The sequence below is a fragment of the Miniopterus schreibersii genome, assembly GCF_964146895.1.
Source record: "Miniopterus schreibersii genome assembly, chromosome: 2".
Lineage (NCBI taxonomy): Eukaryota > Metazoa > Chordata > Mammalia > Chiroptera > Miniopteridae > Miniopterus > Miniopterus schreibersii.
Window position 1 is genome coordinate 75,352,633 of NC_138102.1, and position 20,101 is coordinate 75,372,733.

The 20,101-nt window shown below is 37.0% G+C and overlaps 1 protein-coding gene across 4 annotated transcripts in view; it reads left to right on the forward strand.

Moving 5' to 3' along the window:
• The window catches only part of FNDC3A (fibronectin type III domain containing 3A), a 189,325-nt gene that overhangs the window by 103,458 nt on the left and 65,766 nt on the right, over positions 1–20,101 (forward strand). For 3 of the 4 annotated variants that reach the window (XM_081127301.1, XM_081127303.1, XM_081127302.1), the window contains one exon: positions 10,628–10,704. In XM_081127301.1, the coding sequence (XP_080983427.1) occupies positions 10,628–10,704 (77 nt within the window). Of the gene's footprint in view, positions 1–6,440; positions 6,526–10,627; positions 10,705–20,101 lie in introns of those variants that run through there. The other variant, XM_081127304.1, reaches the window with a different exon arrangement.

Consider the following 20,101-nt stretch of genomic DNA (forward strand, 5'->3'; position numbering starts at 1 on the left):
GAAAGAATTTAGGGAAAGAACGAAGGAACTTAGTAAGAATTTAAACAAAGAGATAGTAAGCATAAAAAAGGACATAGAAACCATTTAAAAAACAAATGAAGACTGAAATATCTGAAATGAAGAATACACTAGAAGGATTCAGCAGCTGGGTAGATGACGCAGAGGATCGAATCAGTGGTTTGGAAGACAAGGTAGCAGAAAACACCCAGAACAGCAAGAAGAATTATTATTTTGTTTAAAATGATAGTTAAAGGGACCTCTGGGACAACATCAAGCATAACAACATCCACATCATGGTGGTGCCAGAAGGAGAAAAGAGAGCAAGGGATTGAGAACATATTTGAATAAATAGTGACTGAAAACTTCCTAACCTGGTGAAGGAAAAAGACACACAGGTCCAGAAAGTGCAGAGATTCACAAACAAGATGATCCCAAAGAAGCCCACAACAAGACACATCATAATTAAAATGGCAAAAGTTAAAGACAGAATCCTAAAAGCAGCAAGAGACAGTTACCTACAAGGGAGTTCCCATAAGACTGTCAGCTAATTTCTGAATAGAAACATTTCAGACCCTAAGGGATAGGCATGAAATATTCAAAGTGATAGCCCTAGCCTGTGTTTTGCTCAGTGGTTAGAGCATCAACCCATGGACTGAAGGGTCCCGAGTTTGATTTCTGCCAAGGGCATGTACCTCGGTTGCAGGTTCCATCCCCAGCCCTGGATGGAGGTGCATGCGGGAGGCAACCAATCGATGTGTCTCTCTCACATTGATGTTTCTCCCCGCCATACTCTCTCTGAAAAGCAATGGAAAAAATGCCCTCAGGAGAGGATTTTAAAAAAAACAAAACCACCAAAGTAATAAAAAGCAAGGACCTACAGCCAAGACTACTTTACCCAGCAAGGCTATCATTTAAAATTGAAGAAGAAGAAAAGAATTTTCCAGACAAGAAAAAGCTAAAGGAACTCATTATCACCAAACCAGTACTAAAAGAAATGTTAAAGGGACTTCTTTAAGACGAAAGAAGAGGAGGAACATAATTATAAGGAATAAAATAGTGATAAATATGAACCTATCAATAATCACTGTAAATGTAAATGGATTAAATGCTCCAATCAAAAGACCTAGGGTAGCTGAATGGACATGAAGACAAGACCCATATGTATGTATGCTTTCTACAAGACACCCATATCAAAACAAAAGACACAAAGACTGAAAATAAAGGAATGGAAAAAGACATTTTATGCAAATAGAGATGAAAAAAGGCTGGGGTACCAATACTTATACCAGACAAAATAGACTTTAAAACAAAGTATGATAAGAGTAAAAGAACATTACATAATAATGAAGGGATTAATCCAGGAAAAGGATATAAGCCTTGTAAACATTTATCCATACAACATAGAAGCACCTAAATATATAAAGCAAATCTTGATAGCCATAAAGGGAGAGGTTGTCAGTAATACAGTCATAGTACAACTTAACACCAGAAAATAGAAACAATTCAATCAAAACTGAGCAGAGGACCTGAATAGACACTTCTCTAAAGAGAGCAAACAGATGGCCAATAGACATTTCAAAAGATACTCAACATCACTATTCATCAGAGAAATACAAATTAAAAACACAATGAGTTATCACCTCACAACTGTAAGAATGACTATCATCAATAAGTCATCAAACAAGTGGGGCAAAGATGTGGAGAAAAGAGAACCCTCGTGCACTGTTGATGAGACTGCAGATTGGTGCAACCACTATGGAAAACAGTATGGAGGTTTCTCAAAAAATTAAAATTGCAACTGCCTTATGACCCTATGATTCCACTTCTGGGTATATATCTGAAGAAACCCAAAATACTAATTTGAAAGAAATATGCACCTCTATGCTTACTGCAGTGTTATTTACAATGGCCAACATGCAGAAGCTACCCATGTGCCCATCATTAGACAAGTGGATGGAAAAGCTGTAGTACTGTGGAATATTACTCAGCCATAAAAAAGAATGAAATCTTACCATTTGTTGCAGCATGGATGTACCTAGAGGGTAGTATGCTAAGTGAAGTAAGTCAGAAAAAGACAATACCATATGATTTTACTTAGGTGGAATCTAAAATACAATAAACAAACAACATTGAAACAAACTCATAGATACAGAAAACTGACTGATGGTAGCCAAGGGGAAGGAGAGTTAGGGAACTAGGTGTAAAAGGTAAAGGTATTAAGAACAACAAACTGGTAGTTACAAAACAGTCATGGGAATGTAAAGTACAGCATAGGGAATATAGTAGATAATGTAATAACTATATATGGTGTCAGGTAGGTATTTGAAATATCAGAGGGAGCACTTTGTAAAGTATGTGATTGTATAACAGCTATGCTGTACACCTGAAACTAATACAAAATAATATTGAATGTAAACTGTAATTGAAAATTTTTAAAAAGGAAATGTAAAATATGCTCATCACTGTAATGCATTCCTATCATTGTAATACTCTTAGTGCATCCTCTCACTTTATTTTTATTGAAAAATTTTTGACTCGTGCACTTTCTTGAATTAACAAAGTCTTTAGGAAATATACGTCTATTATACTTTCCCTATTATAACTGAAATATCCTTGAAAATACTGATCATGTCATTAATCCTTGGCATTAGAACTTTGTGGTATTTGCGATGATAGTAAGGATATAGGACTAAGTCTTATTAGAAGGTTACTGAAGACAGGTGAAAATACTGAATGGGACAGAAATGACCAATAAGGCAAAGACCAAGTGGTGGAGAAAGTGGAGGTAATAACAAGTGTAGATGGGGAGAGAGCTTTGACCTAGTGAAGGGACAATGATGCTTCTGAAAATAACATTGAAAGAGTTCAATTTCTTGCTGAGATATGTGGTTGAGGTCAGTTTGGGGAAGGTTCTTAAGGAGTGTGAGGATCTCTTATAATTTCTCTAGAAAACAGGATAGGTTATTAACCAGTGATGGATTCCTGAAAGGTTTCCTGAGCAATGCTGACAGCTAAGTTAAAGTTCTAGATAACTAAATTTATAAACATGCTAGTCTGAGTGCTGTTTGATTTCTACAGTTTAGGTCTAAGAGAAGGGAAGGTAATTATCTGTTTGATTAAATTTGGGGATTTTCAGGGGAGAGGATGGGAAAGAAAATCAGTCTATGAAGGCAGTGTTGGGTTAGAAGAAAGGGGAGATCATTATAAGGAAAAACAAATGTTGTAGAATACAGCTGGAGAGATGAAAGGTAGATATTGGTAGCCAGAGACTGAAACATGAAACTTTAAGACTTCTAGCATGAGAGTGGAATTCTAAGTGAACGTTTCAGGATGTGTCTTTGAACATGGGTTACTGAAAACAGAATGGAAGAGAAGAGCTTGAGAAATTTTGAAGCTAAGTTTTTTGGACATTAACGTCCTCGTGCTCATGGGCAAAAGTTGGGATAGAGAGAAAAAGAACTGTGAAATGGTGCCAAAGTTCTCAGAGCTGAGCATGACAGCAGTTAGATGGGGCAGAAGGTAACATACTCATATAGTATAACCTCAGGGAAAAAGAAACTTTAGCATGAAATGGGAACAACAGTGGTAATGGGGAAGCAGCCTTGGGGTATCTGGAGACTGCCTCAGAAGATAATGGGAGGCCTCTGCTCCTAGGGGCTCCTGGGAAAACTGTCCTAGGAGAGAGCCAGGTTTCATTTAAGGGAAGTACATGAACAGGTGTTCTGTGAAAAGGTGGAGAACATAAGGGAATTTATAACAGGGGAAATTGTTCTAATGAGTACAGTGGAAACAGTTGGAAGGTAACCAGTGGCTGGAGGGAGGCAAAGGGGAGGAATGGGGGACATCTATAATACTGTCAACAATAAAAGAGAGAGAGGAGAGAGAGAGAGAGAGAGAAGAGAGAAAAGAAAAGGAAAAGAGAAAAGAAAAGGAAAAGAGAAAAGGGGAGGGGAGGGGAGGGGAGGGGAGGGGAGGGGAGGGGAGGGGAGGGGAGGGGAGGGGAGGGAAGGGGAGGGAAGGGAAGGGAAGGGAAGGGAAGGGAAGGGAAGGGAAGGGAAGGGAAGGGAAGGGAAGGGAAGGGAAGGGAAGGGAAGGGAAGGGAAGGGAAGGGAAGGGAGAAAAAAGAAAAGAAAAGAAAAGAAAAGAAAAAAGAAAAGAAGAAAAGAAAAAAAAGAGAAGAAGAGAAGAGAAGAGAAGAGAAGAGAAGAGAAGAGAAGAGAAGAGAAGAGAAGAGAAGAGAAGAGAAGAGAAGAGAAGAGAAGAGAAGAGAAGAGAAGAGAAGAAGAGAGAGAAGAAGAAAAGGAAACACAGCTGTGTGAGAACACAGCCAAAATGAGAAAGTGGGCTTGCAGGGGCTTACTTTTTGTTTAGGGACTAAAGATCAGAGACATGGTTGGAATTACTGAGAGGCTGAGTCCAACATTTACCAGGAGACTCTGCTATTGTCTTTTTTTTAATGTATTTATTATTATTATTATTATTGTTATTTATCTTTATTGTTGAAAGTATTACAGATATCTCCCTTTTTTTCCCCATTGATCCCCTCCATCCACCCCTCCCCAGGCTTTCCCCATACCAATGTCTGTGTCCATAGATTATGCATATAAGCATGTAAGTTCTTTGATTAATCTCTCCTACCCACTCCCCCACCCCCACCTTCCCTCTGAGATTCCTCAGTCTGTTCCATGCTTCTATGTGTCCAGATCTATTTTGTTCATCAGTTTATTTTGTTTATTATATTCCACTAAGAGTGAGATCATGTGGTACTTATCTTTCTCTGACTGGTTTATTTCACTTAGCATAATACTCTCCAGTGCCATCCATGCTGTCCCAAAGGAGTAAGAGATCCGTTTTTACAGCTGCATAGTATTCCATGGTGTAAATGTACCACAGTTTTTTTATCCACTCATCTGCCATTAAGTCTTGCTCTTCAGGCCAGCCTTGCCTTTTTAGTTAGAACTCAGAAGTTAACAATTATCCTTCCCGGTATGTGAGGATGGTCTTTTAGTGTCTTACCTCCTCTGGAGTGTCTAGCATGTATTTATTGAAGTGAGGTTATCCCTTGCCATTTCTTGTTTGCTTATTTTGGAGACTGGCCCTTTGAACATGGTTTACTTTTTAATAGAGTCTTACTGTTATAATACTGGCTCTTCTTCATTGTGTGCCCTTGGCACATTACTTAACTACATTCTGCTTTAGTTTCTTTATCTTACTGATATCTACTTTAGTTATTGTAAGGATTAAGTGTTTAACATGTAAAACACTCCTAATGGTGCTTGGCATATACTCTGTACTTTTATTTTTGGAAAAAAAAAAATAGTGATCATACTTTTACTTATATTAAGTATCATTTATTGAGCAGTGCCAGCCATTACTTGGTACTTTAAAGTTATCTAATTTGATTCTCAAAACAGTGCTATGAGGGTGATTATTTTAAGGGATCTTTTTACAGAAGAATGAAGATTCCAAGAATAGTAAATTGCCTTGCTAATAAATATTGAAGCTGTTATTATCTTCTGATACCAAAATCCATTTTCTTTCCACTCTGCAACTTGTTACAAATCACAATCATTATCATTACCTGTATATTTGTGTTAGCTATTAATAAATTTCCTTAACTTACATAGCACCATGAAGTAATGAAAAGGTCTCCAAAAGTGTTTAGTCTTCTTTCCCTTTCTTAAAATATTTGGTCTCCTTCCTAGTCTCCAACTGTGCTTGGGTAGAGTGCACTGCACCTAAACCCATGACCTATCTTTTCTGATTTCACGGATATGAGTAAAAATGCCATCCACCAAGTATCAGTATTAATGTCCAGGTTAAATATTAAATTTAAAAAGACAGAGAAAAAGAAAAGAAAAGAACAGCAATAAAAGTAGTAGCCTTTATTATTAGCTTCAGAGGCAGATACCAGCCTGAAACACAAATCCCATGTTTAAGGAACATATTGATCAAGCTTATATTCTTAGTCAATTTTTTGTGGGCATTTTTAAGGGTTGAGTATGGACAGTGGATCAAGTTACATAAAGATATTTCAGAGAGAATCTTCTAAATTAATGTTAAATGTATCTTAAACGTTCTAAACAAAAAGCGCAGGCTGGATAATAAAATTTAAATCAGATGATTTTGCCTGGGATTTTATGGGAGGAGTGTGTAAACAAAGAGAATCGTTTTATATCAAATATATATTTCTGTACGTGTATTTTAATGAGCGTTTGAGTTGGTTCATAAGGGAGTCTCAAAGATGGTCAAATTCAAGGCAGCACCAGGAGAAATCATTTAATCATTTACTGTATCCTAAACATTGCCAACAGGAACGTTTGCTTTTCTCCCCTTCCTTTTCCGCGGTTAACTGCAGGTCACGTGATACATTCACGTGACTCGGTCAAAGGCTCTTTTCCTCTCAGCTTTGGAAAAAAAAAAAAAAAGCGGACCTTTCTCCAATTAAAACTGTTAACGTGTACTACGCTGTTTCCTTTCTGGATTTTCTTGTTCCCTGCTGCTACTGTAAAAACAAAATGAGTGGTAAGATTTGCTGACTGTTTTTGAACGTTCTGTTTTTATTTTAAAACACAGAAAGCATTGTATTAAGCTAAAGTCACGCTGTGTCTGTGTCTGTGTGTCTGTGTGTTTCAATAGCTGCCAAATCTATCGCTATAAAAATATTTTAAATTGTTGCCACGTAGTTATAAAATATAAGACTCTAGAGTTGGGCTGACTTTATATTACACAGAATATTCCTTTCCAGAATTTTTATCTTACTAGGTTTTTCTTTTTTACAACTGAAATCTGAACATTGGCATCAGATTATTTGGAAGCCATTGTGAAAGCTTGTTTATAAAGAGAATGTGTAGCACATCAGCGGCCTGTTTCATTTTAAGAATTTAAATTCAAATATTTGTAGGTTCGTTTAAAAGAACTTAAATGTGAGCATATGCTAATAAAGAAAATAGAATTTAACTTATACTAGATGATATATCACCTTTAATAAGTCATTGATGGCACTTTTAAGGAATTGAGGTGAGGGGGCTCTCAAATTTCTTAAGACAATCGGTGAATGGAAATGTTTTTTATTCTGCAGGATTTTAGAATAGGAAATACGCCCTTAAAAATAATCAATAGCTCTGTGACTTGGGGCAGATTTTGCTCAAATAATGTAGATTATTCAGAAGCTGCTAGGTGTATCTACGGTTATTCAGATATAGCTACTCTTGTGCAGACATGCATTTAATGGTATAATCTATAACACATTTAGCTTCTTAATTGGAATAAAATCCCCTTCACTGTTTTTAATTAGGATTTGTAGTTAGTTTTTTAGTACTTCCTGAATGAAAAAGTATTATTGTCCCAAGGAGGTAATCAAACATTTGCATCGAGCATGTAAGGTTTTAGGATTTTGGTAAGTCAGGAATAGCAATAGAAATGTAAATATTGTAGTTCAGAACATCAATACTTGTATTTACTATGTTTATACAATGGTAGTTTTATGTAAAGTTCAGTGTCCAATGTTACTTCACACCAGTATTTTAGGTATAAATATAGTATCCCTGAATTACCTTTTTAAAAAATCTAATTTTGTACTATTTCTGCCTCAGTATAAGAAAATTTACTTGCTAGAGTGAAATGATTACTTCCTAGGGAAATGAGTTAATCGTTATTCCTGGACTGCAACTAATAATGTATTTACTACTGGTTTATTTTGGGTTGGGTTTGTTTTATTCTGTATCACACTTAAATATAATTAAGGGCTAAAGTAGAATTTCATACTACTAACTTATAAACTTTCACAGTTTTTAAAGTATAATATTGTTTGAATTATAACCACATAGTACTTACATATTCGTATTTTTAGTAAAAGAAAGGTAACCCAAAGCAGTTATGTAGTTTTACAAGTTTAAATTTAATCAGCAATAACTTTTTACTCTGATGGCTAAAAAGAAAAAAGAAAAACCTATACTGATAACTTGATATAAGGATTAAATTCGACAACATGTGAAAGGAACCACAGTCCCTGACATATATAGTAGAAACTCAATAAATGTTAAAAAGTCCTTTATTAAGATTACAAACAGGATTTTCAAGGAATTCTTTCTGGTTTCCAGCTAAATTTCACATATGATTAATAATATCTGTCTAAGCCAACTCTTAGGATTCAGAAGTAAACCAGCATTAGTTTAAAACTGTTCTCATTTTCTCTTGAGTCCAGCATATAGAAACAGTGAGTTTTGGATGAAGCCTTTCTTGCCTAGAAGTATAAAGCACCTCACAAATTTTATTTAGTAAATTAATAGGTAATGTTGTCTTAAATTTAGGAAAATTTTGTCCTTCCTTTCCTGTTTTTCAACAATATAAAGATAATGAGTCCTTAACTTCCCTTAGAAGCATCAAAGCATGCTTAATTCTCAAATTGTATCAGTTGCCAATAATGCATAGTATTTTAATGTTTCCTGAATATGTTATAGAGTTATATCCTTAGAAATGAAACTGCCTGGTTTTGAATCCTAGTTCTACCACTTAGGTAAGCTTTACCTCTCTGCCTCCATTTCCACATCAGGAAAGTAGTAGTAATATTTCCCTAATAGAAAAAGTACGAAGAGAAAAAATATATAAAAGGCCTGGCACACAGTAAGTTAGTATTAGCTATATATAATTAGCTATTGTAAGGTAATGTTCTGAACAACTTCATGTATTTAGTGGACTCCTTTTGAATGGGAAGAGTATTTTATTGAAAAGTTATTTTTGCCCCCCGTGGCTCAGCAGTTGAGCATCAACCTATGGTCCAGGAGATCTCAATTCTAATGCCCGGGTTTCGGGCTCAGTAAGGAGTGTGCAGGAGGCAGCTGATGAATGACTCTCTCATCATTGATGTTTCTATCTCTCTCCCTCTCCCTTCCTCTCTCTGAAATCAATAAAGACATATTAAAAAAAAAAACAACACATTATAATTATATATTACATAGCATAATTTGGTGGCCTCCCCCCCACACACACACATATACTCCTTACTTCCTCTTAACCACTTGAATGTTTTCTCTACTGTCTTCCTTCCCTCCTCCTTCTCCCTTTCTTCTATCCCTTTTCTTTCCCCTCCCCTCTCTCCCTCTCAGCCCCTCTGCACTCTTCCTGTCCTCTCCCTTACCCTCCCTATTCTCCTGTTGCTTCTCCTCCTTTGCCCCTTCCTCTCTCCCTTCTTGCCTTTATCCTTTCCCCCCTCTCCCCTTTTTCCTTACCACAATTTAGTATTTCCCTTCCTGGATCCCCTTTTTTCCTACATTCTGTTTTCCATTTCTTTCCCTACCTCTCATCTCCCTTTCCCTGCCCCTGCCACCACTTTGCTGTTTGGTCCTTACCCCTTCTCCTTCCCTAGAAAGAGGAAAGTGGCTATATCTGGATTTGTTGGCAACCTCCATACTCTTATTTATTTATTTATTTTCTGAGTTATGTGTAATGTTGCCAGTGAAATTTGTTTCTTTTCTGCCCTATAATTAAGCTTTTCCTCTTTTATTTCTTTTATAACTAAGATCCAATTGTATGTACTCCAGGTTGAAATTCTACATATAAAAGGAACTCTTTGCCCATTACATTCTTCATCAGACTCTTGGGTACCACTATTTCCTTAGAAATGAGTAAGGCTCTTTGAGAAAGTTTCATTTCAAGTTTTTAAAACCAGTGGATGACAGGACAGTACAGTCTAAAGTTACCAGGAAAAGGGGATCTGAAGGTGAGATTTTCTTTTTAAGTTAAATAAAGCAAGTAACATTTTAGTTCCTAGAAAGAAGAAAACACACCTTTCAAAAGTACCTGTTTTATCTCAGAAAGGTTAAGAGAGAAGGTAAACAAAACATAATATTTATAAAAGTTGTTTGGAAAAGATAACACTATAAAAATGAAAGGAAATGTAGACTAAGACAAGCTGAATTATTTTTTTTTTAGAATTTTTTTTCTGTAAGAAACAAAAATTTTATTTCTTCGACTAAAAATACATGTATGATGTTTTTCTTTGTTCTCACACCCCCACAGACATGACTTATACCTTACACAAGAGGTTTATTTAACCCTAACAGAGCAATTTCCAAATTCCTGACTGTTCTCTGTTCTTCCTTTTATTGTTTTTTCCTCTGGACTTTTTCTTGATTTTTCCTATTGCTTTTCAAAATTTTGCCTTTTGTATCTTTCCTTTGTTTTATATGCAAAGTTTGGTTTTATTTTTCCTCTAGGTCACTGTTTCTAAATTTTCACAATAATAAGAATCACCTGGGATATTTGTAAAGTAAATATACTGGTTTAAGACCCCCATTTACTGTAAGCATACGAAATAATAATCTCTAGGAGACCCTGGAAGTCTGTATTTTTAAAAGCTTCCCAGGTAACTGTTATAACTATTATATCCCTGGGCAAGTTTGAGAAACACAACTTCAGGTAAAGGGTAATCAATCAGTGTACTTTATAAGATAAACTTTCATATTTTATAATATTTGTATCATCTGAGTCTCTTTTCATAGCTATATAGTCCCTATTAGTTTGAGTGTTTAGTTTAGATGAAGTATCCAAGTGTAACTCAAATTGTTTTCAGCTTTAGCTTGCTAAGTAATCCTGGATTAATATATCATTTCTATGGCCCATTCAGGTCCTGCTCAGGTTCCAATGATGTCTCCAAATGGTTCCGTGCCTCCTATTTACGTGCCTCCTGGATATGCCCCACAGGTATGTTTTTATGTTATTTTTCTTTTAATACCTATATAATAATGATCATAATGTTACTTTAATTTTGATAAAAAATACAATTTAAGTGCTGAAGCTTACCTGGTACAATATATCTTTGGTAAATCTGTTTCAAGTATTTTAGTACATTTAGTGTACTTGGAAAGGAGAAAAACTGGCAGCACTCATCATTTGGTTTTTCTTTAGATATTAAATTATAACAGAGTGTTAATTCTAGAGTTTTATTCCCTGGATATGTGAATAATGTAATTACTATCTTAAGGTTTAAAGGTGCCTACACAACATTTTTTAAATTAATTATTTGCTTAGAAGTAACCCAAGATATGCTTTCAACCATAATCATACAATGGCTCACAGATACCCATAATAACTATATATCACATTGTGGTAAATCAAAGAGAATTGAGACCTGTAGACCTGCAACTCTAAGGGCTAAGGGGATCAATATTACCACAACTGGAAGCCTTTCCTGCACACCAGTTGGGGATCTCTACCTTAAAGAATAAGGTATAGCTAACTTATTTGCACAGGCAAACGGAATTAAACTGTAAGATCTGCAGGTATTTAGTATCTTCTGCTACTGAGATTCTGTGTAGGCTGTACTCATTGCCTCAAATCCTTTTGGAAGTATCCAATTTCTTTTCCTAGCAGTGAATTTACACTTGAAATTTTCTTCAGGCCCTCTCTTCCTCCCTGATTGTGCCAGAATACTGGTGGGATATTGTGGTAGATTCATTGCCCACTTTATGAAGCCCACCGCTATATGAATAACAGCAAAAGAAGATCATGCTGGTGGGGAGAATGGGAAGCAGTATGAGAATTAGAGTCAGAAAAGCTAGATCCATATCTTATTTTAAAACCTGGCTGGCTGCATGGCCTTGGACATACCAATTCCCTTGAGTCTCATTGTCTTTGCTCTAAGATGAGATAATAGCATATTTAAAAGTACTTTGTAAGCTTTTTAGAAAAATATTCTGTTCACTATCTCTACTTTTGTGTAACACACTGACTTTAATTTATTGTAGTGTGCATTTTGCCTATTATTACCCAACTAAATCTGCTTGAAATGTACCAACCCCAAAAGCATTTTTTCCAGCCTGATCCTCTTTGACCTCTAAACTCTCAACTTTTGTGTAACACACTGACTTTAATTTATTGTAGTGTGCATTTTGCCTGTTATTACCCAGCTAAATCTGCTTGAAATGTACCAACCCCAAAAGCATTTTTTCCAGCCTGATCCTCTTTGACCTCTAAACATTCGACACCACTGAGATGAGTTATCCCAGATTTCCTTGACATAATGCTATCCTGATTCTTTCTACTTCTCTGATAGCTTCTTCTCAGATCTTTCTCCACTTATATAAGACCATTCCTGGCTTTTTTCCCTCTCTGGTATAGTTCATTTCAACAAACCTGTATTGAATGGTGCCGTATGCCAAGCCCTGTATTGGATGCTAGTGACAGAAAGATGGTTAAGACAAATTATTTCAGTGCAATGATAGGGTATCCTGCTGTTCTCTCAGCTAACAGTACTTTTTATTTTTATGGCAAACTCTTGCCCTTCTCATTTATGACCTCCTAGAAGTAGCTTTCCTTGAACCTTTCCAGGTTCCTCTCTCCTTTTGGGTTCTCATGGCACATTGTGTAGATCCCTCTTTCAGTGAATGAATCCATACTGTTTAGTTAATAAATTCTCTTTCCTGGCAAGATTATGAATTCTTACGGTTCTCTTATTCAACAGTTTTCAACAAAAATGTATTGAGTGCTCATATATGCCAGGCACTCTTCTAGGTGCTTGAGATATATCCATGAATAAAAGAGGCAAAGACTTCTGTCCCTCTGTAGTTTACATTCTTGTAAGGAGAAAAATGCAACAAGCATAATAAAAATAGGGTGGTCAGACTAGGTTTCATTGGAAAGGTGACATTTGAACCAAATCTTGAGGGATAGATGTAAGCTCGCCATGCATTTATTTGGGGGAAGGGGATTCTAGGAACAAAAATAGCCAGTTCAAATGGCCTAAGATAAAAACAGGCAGGGACTGCAAGGAGGCCACTGTGGCTAGACTGAGTTCTCAAGGCAGAAAATGGTAAATAATAAAGTCAGAGAGGTAATAGGACCAGATAATAAGCACTCTTACTCATCTTTATTTCCTCAGTGCTGAGTACAGTGCTTGTTATATAGTAGAGAGTCAATAAATATTTCTAAATCAATCAAATAGTCATCCAAGGTGAGGTTCTATACTTTAGGCCAAGAGCCACTAAAATAATCTTCCTATATTACTTTGATCTTTTCACCTTTGTAATCATAAAGAGTATTTAGTTGGCTTGTTCACTCAAGGAAGTCTAGATTTCTTGACATATAAGGCCTTATACAGTTCTGTCCTAGTTGGCCTTAGTACCCTTCTGTTGATAGGTCTAATCACGTACCCCTTTTTGCAGCCAAACATGATTACTCAAATGCTCACTTGATGTTTTCCTTTCTGCATGGTTTTGTTAATGCTGTTATCTGGGACATGTTATTCATTCCCTTATTTCTGCCTTTTGAAATTCTACCCATCCTTGAAGACCTAGGTCAAGTTATTTGTAGCACTTCTTGGTTATGTATCACATACCACCTATTATTATGATTGTACATGTATATATATTTTTCTCTTATGGGATTTTAAGTTCCTTGAGGATAGGGGGTACCTTTTAATTATTTCTGTTCTGTGGTAACTAGAATATAGTAGGTGTTTTATAAATATTTGTCAAATAAGTGAATGAGCTTTAATAATAATCTTACTGAAAGAAATGTGAGGTTAGTTGGCTACTATTATCAATCTTAATGTTATCTCTAGGAAATGTATCATTTTTCCACCGCACAGGGTAATCCAAAGACGAAAATCTAGTCTTATAATTATTGAAATAATTTGAGTACCCACTATGTAAGAATGGATTCTAGCATTTTGACATCACTTTGAAAACACAATTTCTGATGTTAAAAAATATTTATTAATTCTGGCACAGCTAAGCCCTTGATAATTGTCCAGAACTTGACATGTAAGCAAACATAATTATATAGCAAACTTAGAAGCTAGGAGTTGAACCAAATATTAAGACACAGGTGGCTATAATAAAATATAGGTTGTATGTGGCTCAGCAGGAGCCATGTAGTACACATACTAAACCTATAAATAGCTATCATCTGTAGTCTCCTTTCAGACTTTGGCACTGATCTTTCCTCATGGCAACAGGTTTCATCACCTGCATCTCATGTCTTATGTGTTACTGTAATTGACCCAAGGAGGGTCAAATAATGTTTTTGCTGTATCATCATGTGATTTAGTACATAATAATGGGATTCAGCAAATTTATGTATCCTAAAAAGTTTGGTTAGGCAAGCAAGGACTGCAAAAATAACAATCCAGTGTTGAGACTTTTTAGCCCTATCACTGTAGAAATAATGTGGCATGCATACACCTAAGAGTATATTAGGGCAGAAAAATGAAAAATCCAAAAGATAAATCGTTCTTAACTTAAGATTAAGATCAAAATTTCATAACAGCACTTATAGAAGAAATATGAAGAAATCATGATTTACCTAGGATATATCAATCTTCAATTTTGTGATGTTTGTACTTATGGCATGTCCCTGTTAACTTGAGATATGAACTCAGATATGAGTTCAGATATGAACTCATTATTAACTCATGCATATATTTTAACTTCATTTTTGAGAATAACTTTAGACAGTCAAGGCATCATACATTGGGTAACTTTGGGAGTAAATGGTTTTATTTTTCTCATTTGCAATTTGTACAGCCCAAACCTACTATTAAAATTGCCAGTTATATTATACACCCTTTGCATTCTTATTCAAGAACTCTGCAGTATTGTTTATAAATAATATTTGCACCTTACTACTCTGCTACTGTAGAGTTCTACTCAACAGTAATGGGAATAGTGAGACTTAGTTTTTTAGTAATACACATAATTTTTATTATCGAATCAGAAAAAATGCATTGCCATTTTAAAAAAACAGTATTTTTTTTTTAAATCTGTTCACCATGACACTACTGTTCAATATAATAGGGAGACCTAAGCTAATTAAAATGATATGCATAAAACAAAATGAAATTGTTCACCAGCAGCTTAAATATAAAGGAATATTAATTTCGCAAATAAGGAAACTAAAAATGTATTTAGTGATAAATAACAAATATAGTTGTATATTTTAAACTAATTTTCTAATCATTATTATGTAGAAAAACTTGGGAAATATATAAAAGGATAGAGAGAAAAAATTACATCGAATATTATAACCCAGAGATATTTTCTGTAAATATTTAGTATATTTTCCTTTAGCTCGTTTTCTAATTGCAAACACAATTTTAGAGGTAACCTTAATGAACTTTATTATTGTATTGTAACAAATTAGAACGGAAAGTTTGTGAGAGTTTGACATACTGCATAGAGGCAGAAAGGTGTGCCAACTGAATGAACTAAGATATCAAGTGGGGAAACAAAAAACTGTAAAACTCAAACACAAAGTTGTTAATGACACAGAAAGCAAAAGGTGACAGGAGTCAAAGGAACTTAATTTACTGGCAAATACTACTAACTTATAGGCACTAAAAGCATAACTTGTTATTTCAACACTTGGTATTTTAGTGATGAATATAGACAACCTGAATGGGACTCCTGAAAAGCAACATCAAAAGTTCTTTCCTGCCTTTCTTGTAATGCCTCCCCTGTTTTTTATAGACTGTGGGTTGTTGAAAGGGTACCTAACAGCAAGGGGTACATCTCATAACGCAGGGGAAGGGCCTATGTCAATTCAAGGAAAGTTTCCGGTTACAATTTTGAGCTGCACTTGCCTTTATGTCAGCATGAGGCAGTGAGGTTAGTAAATTTTGCGAAGATTCTCCAAACCAGTCTGAGCTTAGATTTCTCCGTCTCTATTGAGGAAACAGCCAAAAAAGATAGGTAGCATAAGAAACTGGAAGGTAGGGGGACTTAGAGGCTTAAGTGAGGATGAAGATTTATGGTTAGAGCTGGAGAGAAAGTATGTAGTCACATGCCTGCGTGTGTGTGTGTGTTTATAGATACATAAAATAAATATTTGTTGAACGAATGGTCAGAAATACCTATATTGTTGAATAGCTTGAAGTAGGAATAGTTTTGGGTTCCAGGTAAGGCCATAGAGTAGAGGGGAAGCAAAATTTGTGAGAATTAAAGAAGTCACAGAAACCTGCTAGCTTGGTGTTCTTATAAGGGAGGGAAGAAATGTAGCATTCTAGTAAAACTAATAGAATACTTTCTTTTTCATATCATTCACTCAACAAAAAAATTTTTGAGCATATGCTGAGTGTACTACACCAGGCACTAGGGAGAAAATGGTAAATAAAATAAATTTGTTATGTACTGTATATTATGGTGGAGAAGACACATACACAATATAAAATGTCAGTAAACACAAAAGCTCCTTTCTCTGTAGCCCCTCTCAGTTATGTCCATATTCAACAAAGAAAAGAAAACAGAGCTTTGCCTAATTAGAAATTATGTGGCATATGTAGTTAGGTGGTCAGCCTATGCTGTGATATCCCCATTTGATTTATATTTTATTGTCTTTGTTTTAATTTTTATTTACATAAACTAATTTGGATTTTTTTTTTCCTTTTAACAACTTGTTGATTTTTATTTTAATCATCACCATCAGTGTACCCTGTTGAGGTAAAATTCAGTGTCTACGTGGTTGGCCATTTCTCAGCAGCTGGAGACTTAGCAGATAGTTTTGAGGTCTCCAGCCTCACTCTGAAGTTACTGGATGCTCAGTTAATGGCTACTTGAAATGGTAGAGTTCTCCACACTCACTTAGTCCTGGTCTGGCTCTTTTTTCCCTCCCCCTCAGAATCTTAGCTTTTTATTATTTTTAATTGTGGTAAAATACATATCACAAAAAATTTACCATAACCATTTTAAATGTACAGTTTGGTGGCATTAAGTACATTCACACTGTTTTACTATTATTACTGCCATCTTTTCATCTTGCAAAACTAAAACTGCATCTATTAAACAATAACTCCCGCCCTCGTTGGTATGGCTCAGTGATTAGACCATTGGCCCTGTGCACCGAAGGGTCTCGGGTTTGATTCTTGGTCAAGGGCACGTACTTGGGTTGCAGGTTCAATCCCCGGTCCGCATTGGGCTCATGTGGGAGGCAACCAGTGTGTCTCTCTTACATCAGTGTTGCTGTCTCTCTCTCTCTCCTCCCCCCTCTCCCTTCCACTCTCTCTTAAAAAAAAAAATCAATGGGAAAAAAATATCCTTGGATGAGGATTAACAACAAAAAACAATAATAAATGGAGGGAAGATGGCAGCACTGTGAGAAGCAGGAGAGCACCCCCGCTCCCAGCCATGGACTCAATTTACTCCTAAAATACTACGTAGCCAGCTTGAAAAAAAACAGAGAAACATACCTGAGTGGACATAGTGCGAGTAGGGAGCACTGAAAAAACATCATAGAGCCTGGTAAGAGAGGGGGGTCGTAGAAAGGGGGAGTCCCCCCTGAAGCCTGTGCTGGGCTCCAATCCCCAAGGCTTGGAGACTGCAGGGCTCCCTCCCCTCGGGAGTGCATACCCGCATCCAAAAGCAAGGATCTCACACCCGGAGCTCAGGAGAGGGGAAGGAGCGCCCTGAGCGGAAGGCAGAGGGACCCAGGAGAGCGGCGAGTCCACGAAGAGGGGACAGCGCCTTCCTAGAAAAACAAAACTTCTAATGGCGGACACTACCAGGGTCTAATGCTCAGGGTGCCGACCATAAGGAAAGGCTGTCCCAAAGTGTATGGCACCCGAGTAGTAAGGGACCAGAGGTTAGGACTGAGCAGCCACACATGGGGACCTTCTGCCTCCCTGTAAGGCATAGCGTTGAATCCCAGAAAGCATTGAATCTGCGTGGTGCAAGGGAGGGGAGGAGAGCCCCCCTGCCATGAGCTCCCGGTGGGGCAAGTCTGGGATTTATGACCAGCCTTCAGGGGCACTATAGTGGCACGAGGAGCTGCCCCAGCTTTACTGAGATCAGTGGTGCGGGGAGCTGCGTGGAGCTGACTTTGGTTCCCCTCCCGCTGGGTACCTTGGCGCGTGGGCAGCGGAACCTTGCGGAGCTGACTCTCTGCCAGTGTGTTGTTTTGTGCATTTTTGAGTTCTGATCGAGGAACTGGCTCCCATCTTCCCAGTGTGCACTAGGCAGACAGACCAGCTGAAGCTGGGATTTGTTGTCTGCACAGTAGACTATTTGAGGAGCGGGCCTGATGCAATCAGCCAACCAGCCCTGGGAAGGGAAGGGCGGAGCCCACCTGCCTCTCCTGCAGCCTGGGAGCACCACCCCCAACAGGAAAGGGTCTGGTCCAGCTCACTGACGACCCAGATATCCCCCGCAGGGCACAGTCCTGAGGGAGAAGGGAGAACAGCTCACAGGAGGACATTACAAGAATAAGACTCTCAAGGACTGTTTGGGAACTGGAGGAAACGCTGAAAACCCCTGCTGGGGGCTGGGCAGGCAGAGAGCTCTCTGGAATGTTCTTTAATCGAACCCACTGAGCCCAGCTGCTGAAACTGCCCATACAGAAAAGGCAACAGGCTGAAATCAATCTGAAACTGCAGCAGGCCAGTGCATGGGGAACTAGAATCAGAGGACAGGGTAGGAACAGAGGAGCTGGATGTGGAGCAGAGACTAACTCCCTCACAGTGAGTGCCTGACAGTGAAACCTCTAAGTAAAGGGAGTGATACCCTGAGCTACACTAGCCATCCTGCACCCTAAAGACTCTGTAGAAGTCTCTGGAGTAAGAGCAGGCAACTACAAAGTTGCAAAATAGCTGAAAAGAGGAGATGGGGGAGAGGATCTTTTTTTTTTTTCCCCTTTTTAAATTTTATAATAATTTTTTTAATTTTTAATTTTTTTTCTTATTTTCTTTTTTTTAAGAATTTTGTTTTGCTTAGCTTATTTTTTTGTTTTGTTTCTCTGTTTTGTTTCTTTGCTTCATTTTTTTTTATCTTCGCTTCCAGTATCAAGACTTTCTTGATATTCCTGCTTAATCGCTGGGACTTTATCATTATAACCAACAATTTTACTGCTTTTCTCTATAGTTTCTCCCAGATCTCTTATTGCACTCCCTCCCTGCCCTGGCTCTATCTATCTATCTCACTCTCCTCTTGATCGATCCATTGACGTAACTTTTTTTTTTTACTTTTTTTTTTTCTTCTTTTCCTTCTTTCGTTTTTCTCCCTTCTGTCTTGCTTGTATTTTTGTTCAATTGTTAGTTTCTCTTATTCTCTTTAATGTATTTTTAGTTTTTCATTTTCAACTATTAGGCTATTTCTATTCTCTACCTTGTTTGCTGGCCCTTCTTTGAGAATCTTTTCTTTACCTCTGTTATCTCCCAGTAGCTTCTCTATTTTTTACATTTTAGTTTATTATTATTATTTTCTAAATTTTAGTAACTATTAATAACATATACTTCTCTCTCTAAGCTTTACTTTTCTTTCCTTTTTTTAAGCTATTTTTTTTCTATAGAACTTGTGTTCTCCCTTCACTCTCCCAGTTCTATTTTCACTTGGGTTATTTTCATTGTGACTGTCAAGGTATTTTGTAAGATACCCCTTGTTTTCTGGAAGTTTAGTTGGGTATTGTCCTGCCTTGCCAGCACCTGTACAACACCTTACACGATGAAGTTGGGTTTGAGACACAAAGTTAGCCAACCTGAGAGGAGAGTCTCCCCAAGGACTAGTCAACAACACTCTACACCCAACCACAATAGGAGAACCCAGAGATCCCACAAAAGGGACATGCCTAGAGGAAAGAGTTCAGAAGTATAAGGAAAACACACCTCTGGGCTTCACAGATCTCACAATACAAAATCCCTCCCCACAAGACTGGGAGACAGCAAATATACCTAATATATAGATACGAACACTAAGACCTACCAAAATGGGGAGACAAAGAAACAACTCCCAAATTAAAGAAAAGGACAAATTGCCAGAAAAAGACTTTGATGAGATGGAGTTAAACAAGTTATCAGAAACAGAATTCAGAATGTTGATTATGAAGATGTTCAAGGAATTTAAGAAGACACTAGATGATAAGATTGAGGACCTTAGTGAAAACATGAAAAAAGAGATGCATAACATAAACAAAAATCAGACAGAGATAAAGAATGCTGTATCTGATATCAAGAATGCACTGGAAGGAATTAAAAGTAGGCTCAATGAAGCAGAGGATAGAATAAGTGACTTACAGGACAAGGTAGAGAAAAATCAATCAGAGCAGCAAAAAGAAAAACCCCTTAAAAAGCATGAGGACAGTCTAAGGGAGCTTTGGGACAACATGAAGTGAAACAACA